A 9,429-nucleotide genomic window follows, 5' to 3' on the forward strand; every position below is an offset into this window, starting at 1 on the left:
TAATGATGTCTCTTCGCGCGTGTCACCTGCAGCATATCCATGCCCGACACCAGACAGTTTCTGAATTACAGATACGCAGTAGAGACTCGAAGAAGTTCACGTGTTATATACTTGATTAGTGACAAGAATGAGATGCGTTTCGTCCGCGGAATAACGTATAATAATAAGTAACATTATATCCAAATATGTTTGTGCGCGGCGCATTTTGCGCTCTGTGTACCATAATACTTTTCCTTAATGTTATCGCAGCGGAATGGGTAGATATGCCGCAATTCTCGGACGAAACAAAGGTTTACAGGTAAGTTAGTTACATCACTTAGTTCTCTGGATCACTCTAGATTAATATCTTGTATACTCTTTAAGGATACCTTCTGTACAGCATAATCAGTTTTATAAGTTCAGACGAGGCGACACGGACAACATTAACTTTCCCAGTAATCAACGAAATGGTAGCCAAGCTTATCGTCGGGTCAAAGCCACATATGCGATGAATAATAGGACGGAAATTAAGAAGATAAATTTTGTCTCGATATCAACAACGCCGGTGAATCTGTTTCCTGATCAAATCACCGACAATTTCGCAGATATCGATACAACGGTTCGCACTGCAACAATCACCGATACTGTGACTGAGGTAACGAAAAGACATTCACGGAATAAAGAACTGAAATTAATAAACAAACCATGTACAAAAAAAATCATTTATTTTTTTGATTAGACATTGTAAATATTTTAAATGTTTTAGAATAAATTAAACAAACAAGAACGACTTAACAAGAATATGTCATCAACAAAAGATACAATGGTTAACACACTTACGATTCAACCGCCACCAAATACCGAACATAAAATGTCGCAAGATAAATACAACAATGACACATCAAAGCGGGATGATGGTATATTCCAATACTTGCCCATAGATATACTCAAAAGTGTTCACCATACTTTGCAATCACAGCCAGCGTCAGTCGAAGGAAAACTTTACTTTCTTAAAACGATCGAGAAAACATTGATGTCAGAGATAGGTAAGATTTGTCCGTACATTTTCTCCGCACGTTATCAAAATGTGGAAAGTTTTTATATATTATACTCATCAACAGAATCTCGCCTTACCACTACTATGGCACCAAGTCGCAAAATAAGAGGTGTCGAGTATTATGGGCACGATGATCACGAAGATCATTCTTTAGGATTCCCTTCGATAGAAGGCACACTGATGGCCATATCATTCCTCACGTTTGCAGTTTATCTTGTTCGATTAGTCATGGTAAGGAATATTCCTCGAGACGCTGATCTCTCGACTAGAATTATTATAACTGTAAAATTGCACTCTACTTTCTTTGACATGTGTATTACTGAAGATAAAATCATTGCAGCTTCTCCTCCGGAATATTAACACGCCTACGACCACTACAACCGCTGCTACAGTGTTTCTTGGTAAACGAAAACGATCCACCGATCTCGATGATGACACCGCTAGGATACTTAATAACATTAATAGTTTCGTTCCTGATCTTTAAAATGTAATATAAAATAGTGTATTATTGGTGATGGGAATAACTGGAAAATGAATGATTCTATATGAAAAAATATATCGAAAATATATAGCAAAATTTTTTCATACGAAGCTTTATATATTTGAAAATCAATTTTAAAACTAAAAATGAGAGATTTAAAAACTTTGTATATATATGTATGTACTCATAGAAAAGTTAAAAATTATGTAATTTGAATAAATGGCGATTTCTTGAATTTCACTCAACAAAGTTTTGTATGAAAAAATCGGATATCTTTTATCTGATTTTTTTTTTCATGTAAGATTATTCCTTTCCCGATTGTGCCACTAATAATGACATACCCTGCATGTCTACAGCTCGTGAAATTAAAGCGGAATGTATCGATGTATTGACACATATATCTCACAGTTAAAATCGAATTATTGTTATTAATTTAATGCTATTATTAATACACTGAAAAAAATTTGTTTAATTAACTAAATATATTTTGTTTGCAGATTCGATTAATTCAACAAATTTTATTGAATTTAACCGTCTGCTTAACATCGAACAATTTGTTAGTCAGATTATGTATCAAATTCATTGTTTCATGATAAACTGTTATAACTTAGCTTGTACATCCATCGATGATGTTGAAATAATTAAAGGAAACGCATCGACATAGATTTCCGTTGGATGACGTAATGGTAATTCGAGCAATGCTCCAATAAGATATGTCAATTTTGCTTTATCCGTTCGATACGTATTAGTATGTTTCTGGTATGCGATGATATCTTGCGATAATAAGCTAGACCATACTGTGTTATACAGATCAAGAGATAAACAGTAAGGATGTTGACATCGGTCTTTAGTCTCGAATATTAATCTTTCCACTTCTTTCTGCGTTTCGACAAGAATTGTCCGATCCGTTAGTTCGACTGACGTTCTTTCCGTCCACTAAAGAGGGAAGAAGTATACAAATGTTTAATATATTGAAGTTATTAAAGTTAGTTTCGATAAATTTTTCTTACCTCAGATAATAAGATACATATTACATACGTAACATCTATGAATGGTAATATAATGTTATGCAAGATGGAAAACAGTTTGGTATTATTTCCTATAAAAATTAAATTGTTCACTATATGCAAGCAGTTCTGCGATATCAACACATTTAACGACTTTTCCCATTCTATTTTAATTAAAGCTTTGTCTTCAATCGGTCGCATCGCGAATTCTGTGCTGAATAATCTTCTTAACAATTCATACCGTTCCAAAGCTATTTCTGCAAATAAAATACGAGATTGATAAAAGAACTATAAGAAAAATAAATAAAGTAATCCTTTCCAATCTGTTATACTTGCATGGAAAAGAAACAATAATTATTTTTTTATATTTTACATCAGTAATTAAATAAAACATTATTGCCGTTAATATTTGCAATCATTACCAGTTTCAATGCCATTCTCTCCTATCGTTGCAGTTATAAAAACTATTTCCGCTAAAAAAGCAAAGATCGGATTGCTATAAATAGCAATATTAATGGCAGGTACCGCTATTTGTAAAGTCTGTTCAGACAGAGGGTATCCTTTAATATTTGAATAATTTAATTGCTTCATTCTTTTATGTCTTTGTTTGATTTTTAACATATTTGATGAATCAAACACTATTAATTCATCATGCGGTTTTAAAGATTCCAATATTTCTTGTTTGATTGTATCGTTATCAGTACTGCAATAAATTATGCATATATAATGTAGAATTCTGAAGATATATATATATATATATTAACAGATATTTATGTCTATAGCTTATAACTAAAATAATAGGCAAGATTATAAAAACTAAGAATGGAATAACTGATAATGTTGCACATGCAGATTAATTGCAACTCCAAACTATATATTGTATAAAGTTTAATACTTACGTTTCAGTTCCATACATTAAGGCTTTCAATGATTTAGTAACAAAGCTCTTAAACCATTGATAATCTTGAATCAATAAATCGAGTGTATATGGTTCTTTCGGTTTCGTTTGAACTTTTTCATTGAGGAGTAAAGCTATAATATTGATCGGCATAAGTATAGTATTCTTCTTGTGTGATTCTATTATAAGATAAGCTATATTCTCCACAACTGATGATGGAATTTTGAAGGAAGGTTGTAAAATTTTTTTTTGTCGATATGCCTTATCCACGAATCGACTGGCGGATATTGGCTCCCCGATGTTAAAGAAAATGCGTCCATGAGAAAAAGGTTTCTGTAGAATAGAGAGTGACCGAAAAAGTCGAGCCGTACTTTCTTTCGGTTTCGGAACTCCTAGCATTTCATAAACAAATAATAATTCTTCCGGTGGGCGTTCATAATTAATACTCATAGGTACAAAATGTATGTCGGGCACATCGCCTTGAAGCAAACTTTCTATAATGATGGATAAAAGACCTGTGAAAGATTGATATAAGATTTCAATATCTGTTCTCTTTCATAATTCGAGATTATTTAAAAATCTTTTCTTATCTACCGTATTTCGGTATCGTACTCTTCTGACTACGACTCCGTGTACCCTCAATAAAAAATTCTATCGCCCTATCGCTGTGACTAACAATAGTGTTAACATATGATCGAAAAATTTGCTTGTACAATAAATCATTTGAGAAACTACGTCTTATATAAAATGCTCCAGTTTTTCGCAGTAGTTCTCCCACTATTTTCATATTATAAAAATCCATGCCAGCTGCAATATTCGGCAGTGCCATGTCGTAAGAAAAGAGAATATATGACAACAGAATAAAATCCAAGTAACTTCTGTGCGATGGAACATAGATATACTGTGCTTGAGATATTCGTGTTTCTTTCTTTAAGTTAGAAAGTATGATTTCATTTATGTAAATCTGCGAGAACATTCTCTTCAGAGCTTTCGTAACAAAAATAGCTGAAATTACCAAATATATTATAAGACATTTAGCAAAAAACAAGTGTGCTAATAATATTCATCAATCATTGAATTAGAAGTACAATTTTATTTTATCTTCCTGAGGCAAAAAATACAAAACATTATTTGATAAAAAATTATAGTTTCTCTTAACTATAATTCTTAAAAAAATATTAGAAGATAAAATAATAAGTATGTAGTGGAAATAATAAGTATGTAGTGTACATGGAATTAGAACTAAATACAAATTTACTAAAACAAAAATATACCTATCCAACGAACAGTCGCCAAATCTGCTTTACTAGCCATCTCATTTATCATGGCACGGGCATTATTCTCAACATCTTTAACTCCAACACCTGTAGTCTTTGCTATTGTATTGATGGCAATTTTGACTTGATTGTCCTGCAAGACAGCTTGCATGATCCTCTCCCTGTCATAGATTGAATCCGGTGGCAACATATGCGGTAATGCTGGATCCATAGGCCTTGTCGCCCACAAAAAGTCACAATCTCTTCGTCTATTCTCGAGCAAATCGACAAACTTAGTGTTACGCTCCATCTCTAAATTTATCAACGAGATACCTCGCAGATTTGTTATTCAGTGCACTTCAATATTTGAATAAGTTAAATCAAATCCTAATTAGCTTGACTCTGTCACTTTTATAAGTACATCGAAAGTATTTTCACCGTCAGATTCATTTCAAATCTCATGTGACGTAAAATTTCATTCTTATATAATATATTGCAAGTAGATATCTCTTATACAATGTTTTGTAAACAAAACAATAAGATAAATTCAAAGTTTCGAACAGTCGATTAAACAAACGACGAAATAGTTTCGAAAAACCACATATGCAAGTTGGTGTTACAAACTGAAACTGAAAGAAGTTTTCCTCTTTTTTTTTTCTTCCGTCACACCTGTTTTTTTTTTGGAGAGATAGATATTAAGACAGCTAATATCTATCCTTCATTAACTGTCATTAAACCATCACCATCTTAAAATTTCTCGATGCACCACAATCATGCTTTCGCATTTAATATTTGCACTTAGAATGAGACAGATAATCGAATTAGATATTAAAGAGAAAAGGAGATAGGATAAATATAGTAATAAAAAAAAGAAAGTTCACTTATGAGGAACAGCTGGAACAAGTCCAATATCTGCTCTTTCTAGGTGCTCAAATTGTACCAAAACCAGTGAAATACAGATTCACCGGCGACAGTCAAGCTTAGAAAATAAATCCGACACGGTGCAGCGGTGTGTCATATGTCGCATTATTACATTCACATGATTTAATAAACAATTCAATAAACAATCCGGAATCCCCCAAAGTTTCTTGATGTTGTGTAACATTCCAGTATGTTCAGTACTACTCCAGTAATTAGGTACGATACAGGAGCAACAGGGACACGCATGAAGTTAGGCGCATAGAGATAGGCATGTACCATTATTTTATGAGTCTGTTCCTTTCTCCCGCCTCATTTAAAGGCGTGTTCAAAGTTCCACTTGGATGCTCCCTAGGTGTAATGTCATCCTTGTCTAATGTTCGATAAACAACAAGAATGAAGTGATAACTGGTGATAATCAGGTGGGAATCTGAACTTAGCATAAGTGCATACATTTTTAGAATTTTTTTATATAATTCTTTATATAATTTTTCAGAATTGTATTAATTTTGTAAGTTTCAGAATTCTTCAAAATTTTATAACTTTTTTGAAAATTTCTCAGATATTTTTTATGCTAATTGGAACTTCAGAAGTTCTGAGAAAATCTTTTCTAGAATTTTTCATGTGAGTTCTAAAATCCCGGAAAAAAATATTGTTTTAATTTAATTATTATAAAATTATATAAAATTTTATACAATTGTATATAATTATATATATTTTTGTACATAATTATATATATAAAATTATATATAATTTTATATAATTCTATATAATTATATGTAAAACATTTTTTCCCAGGATGTGTGTCTTTAAGATTTCTCATTCTATAATTTTCGAAGAAAACTTATAAAATTGAAAAAATTTAAGGTACTTTTATTTTAATTATAAAATTTATTATAAAATAAGTGAAATTCTCTTAAAAAAATAGTATGAGAATTTTTTTCACCAGAGCTTCTCAGAATGTTTACTGCATAGGAAAAGAGGTAGAATATATTCGAGCGTTGTGCGAAAAAAAAGAGAGCAAGATACAGATGCAAAAAGGGCTGTAAATAAAACAAACAAGTTTTGTATTACAAATCTCTCAAATGTTGGCGACACTGCTTGCCTCAATAGAATTTTTAAATTATTTCAAGCACGCGTTTGTTTTTACATCCATCCAGATGGATAAACCGATTATTTTTAAACAACAAAAAAATACATACACGAAAGGAAGAAAAATTTCTCATGAAGCGACTAAGACGTTGGAAGGAAAGCTAGGAAAAATTATATATTTTTGTTTAAACTTTAAACATTACAGAAACTCAAAAGGTAATTCGGTCAAAACCGTTAATTTGGTCGGCTTATAGCAATATCGATTATAGCAATATTATTTTTTAACACTAATAATGAAACAATCAATTAATTTGTTAGATTTATTTCTATCAATCTAGTCGAAAATAACTAAATTAAAGTAAATATGTTATAATTTTGCATTCGATATAAATGTAATACAAGACACAGTATATATTACATATTATATATAATAATTATACATATATATTGTTGAGTGCAAAATTATTAGAACATTGATATATATATATATATATATATATATATATATATATATATATGTTAGTTAATGTCGACTGGATTAATGTAGATTTATTTTAATTTTGATTCAATTTACTCTTTATATTTTCTAATTCTTAGAATTTGAACTAGGAAATAAAAATTGTAAAGTTAAACTGCAGAATTAAAGTTAATCATTGATAGAAATGGATATTAGAAAATCAAGTTTGAAATCGAAGAAAAATGAATTATGCAGCATCATGTTAACAAATTAAAGTACTATCACAGATACTATATTGTACTATTGATTTCATCTTGTACAAATATATCTGTGATATCACAAAGGATCGACGATGCCTTCTACGAGTCTTCTTCAAATGATGAATAAATCTGATGTAATTGGAGGTAATAACGGATAACTAGCTAGAATAAAGTTTTTTATTACACTGTAACAGCATACACGATTTCTCCTGCATCGCAGGAATTTTTTCCTTCTTTATTACTTCGACAATATCAAGGCGTTTCAATAGATCAGTTAAACGGTTATCATGTTGTCAAATCTAGTTTAGTTATTTTTAAAAATTCATACCGTCGTTTTACGAAAAGGTGTACAGAGCGTTCCCAGTTCAATTCCTTCCAGCAATTATGTTCCAATAACTGTTTAAGAAAATTTATTAAATCAAAGATGTAAAAGTTATAAAAAGCCTCGCCTTCCCCCTTTAAGAAAGGTGTTTTATGATTGATAAAAATCATGTCTTAAATAGAATCATTTTTCAGATTTATTAGTAACTTTTATTATTTTTATTAAATCTCGCAAACGATTTTAATTATAGGACAAAAATAATAATTCCCTCCAAAATGAAGTAACTTTGATCTAATAATTTTATTAACTTTTTCCTGAACAGTCACCAGACATAATCATATGAAGATATTAAAACATTATACTCCACATTTATGTATAGTCTTCAATATGCACCTGTTTCCTATGCGACAAACTGTTCACACGGTTCAATTTCATTGCTATTATGGCATCCAATTATCAGTTAGCGATGATAAGTTTCATTAAAAAAGTAAAATTGTGACTCGTTTTGATTTTATATCTGTTTCGTCAGATTGCTCTTCTAGTTGATGTTTCAGAGTTGACTGTTAGAAAAAAAGATTACAAAAACATTGATTCGAATAAAAAGTTAAGATTATGAAAGCATCATTAATCGTTGTCAATGATCCAATCGTGTACGTAATACACTTACTATAAAAAGATATGCGCATAGGTAACATATGCAAAGTGTTACACAAATATAAAATACATTATAGTAGTATGCAGGCTTAGAAGCAACGGCTTGTCTTTTATTCTCTTTGTACTTTCAGCAGCAGCAAATGCGTCAATTGCTCCGTATGTCTCCTAGTACTTATTGTGCTGAGACTTATTTTAGGCGAAAAGGCTCGAGTTACGTGGTTTAGAAAAAACGTAAGTATTAAACGAAATGTTTTCTGACATCACAAAAATATTTGATTAAAAGTATTTCGCATTCGATGAGAAACACTTTTGGAGTAAAAACAGACCTAGAGTAGAGTATCGTTAAGAATGATTAGGATAGTTTACGAGATGTATGATCAAGAAAGACATAGTCATCGATCGTATTAAAATAGCAGTACAGCATCATTTTTCTTGGCATTTTTTTCGATTATTTTCTACGTATGCGTTATTACGCACGCTGTAACATATACATTTTTCGCGAGCATAAGTATATAAAATATTTAGAATACACGTGAATTTATATCTCTTTTTGTCATGTCTCGCAATTTACGATTTACCACTGCGAACATTAAGACCTTAAAATTAAATTTATTTAATTTTAAGATCGGATGGAGGTAACATCTGATCTTAATTGCCGAAATCGTGTCGTTTATAACTATACAAATTCCTTGTATTATATCTAGTTCTCGTTCGGCATTTTTAATTATTTCATTCTTATTGTTACGAGAGAGTCATGATTAAGCGAAATAAAATTTTTATCTTTCATATAGACCTCCTTATAAATAGTAAAATGAACGGAATTAAAACATTCTTGCTTGCTGTGAACGGTGAGATCTGTTAGATCCGAATTATTCCTTAATATTAATGTCACAGTTGAAACAAGCAAGCAAAGTCATTTGTAGAAATTCATAGCAGTAGTTTCGCCGTATTTCAAATCCAATAGGTAACATTATATCTGTCGATTATTTGCAACGTTATTAATAAATCATTAATCCAATTTCTGGAATGTAAATTGCTAGTCCGATAG

At 30.9% G+C, this 9,429-nt stretch overlaps 3 protein-coding genes and 1 long non-coding RNA gene across 9 annotated transcripts in view; 2 read left to right on the plus strand and 2 right to left on the minus strand.

Moving 5' to 3' along the window:
- Nucleotides 1-159: 159 nt before the first annotated feature.
- On the plus strand, nucleotides 160-1,765 carry LOC105151629 (hypothetical protein). Its single transcript, XM_011065452.2, has 5 exons — nucleotides 160-298; nucleotides 364-634; nucleotides 746-1,025; nucleotides 1,101-1,267; nucleotides 1,377-1,765. Exons 1-5 carry the CDS (start codon nucleotides 186-188, stop codon nucleotides 1,518-1,520), a joined length of 975 nt encoding a protein of 324 aa, XP_011063754.1. The 5' UTR covers nucleotides 160-185; the 3' UTR covers nucleotides 1,521-1,765.
- Dhap-at (dihydroxyacetone phosphate acyltransferase) lies at nucleotides 688-5,811 on the minus strand. 2 transcript variants are annotated; one of them, XR_015544283.1, is made up of 7 exons: nucleotides 4,697-5,811; nucleotides 4,017-4,427; nucleotides 3,424-3,937; nucleotides 2,947-3,227; nucleotides 2,528-2,781; nucleotides 1,114-2,453; nucleotides 688-988 (listed from the first exon to the last, which is right to left on the minus strand). XR_015544283.1 is itself a non-coding variant. In XM_011065453.2 (6 exons), exons 1-6 carry the CDS (start codon nucleotides 4,986-4,988, stop codon nucleotides 2,118-2,120), a joined length of 2,088 nt encoding a protein of 695 aa, XP_011063755.1. In that variant the 5' UTR covers nucleotides 4,989-5,811; the 3' UTR covers nucleotides 688-2,117. The 2 variants fall into 2 exon arrangements, 1 of the variants encoding a protein (XP_011063755.1); XM_011065453.2 differs by having other exon boundaries at nucleotides 688-2,453.
- Nucleotides 5,812-5,967: 156 nt separating this feature from the next.
- On the plus strand, nucleotides 5,968-7,719 carry LOC147910555 (uncharacterized). The gene is made up of 3 exons (XR_015544285.1): nucleotides 5,968-6,463; nucleotides 6,546-6,904; nucleotides 7,298-7,719. It is a non-coding gene; the product is annotated as an uncharacterized LOC147910555 (long non-coding RNA).
- Nucleotides 7,569-9,429, minus strand: part of Kua (Plasmanylethanolamine desaturase Kua) — an 18,815-nt gene continuing 16,954 nt past the window's right edge. For all 5 annotated transcript variants that reach the window (XM_011065455.2, XM_011065460.2, XM_011065457.2 and 2 more), the window contains exon 5: nucleotides 7,569-9,429. This exon is cut by the window's right edge and continues 3,018 nt beyond it. The gene's annotated coding sequence lies outside the window, so the exon portion shown is untranslated.

The sequence above is a fragment of the Acromyrmex echinatior genome, chromosome 2 (assembly GCF_024713525.1).
Source record: "Acromyrmex echinatior isolate Ae372 chromosome 2, ASM2471352v2, whole genome shotgun sequence".
Classification (NCBI taxonomy): Eukaryota; Metazoa; Arthropoda; class Insecta; order Hymenoptera; family Formicidae; genus Acromyrmex; species Acromyrmex echinatior.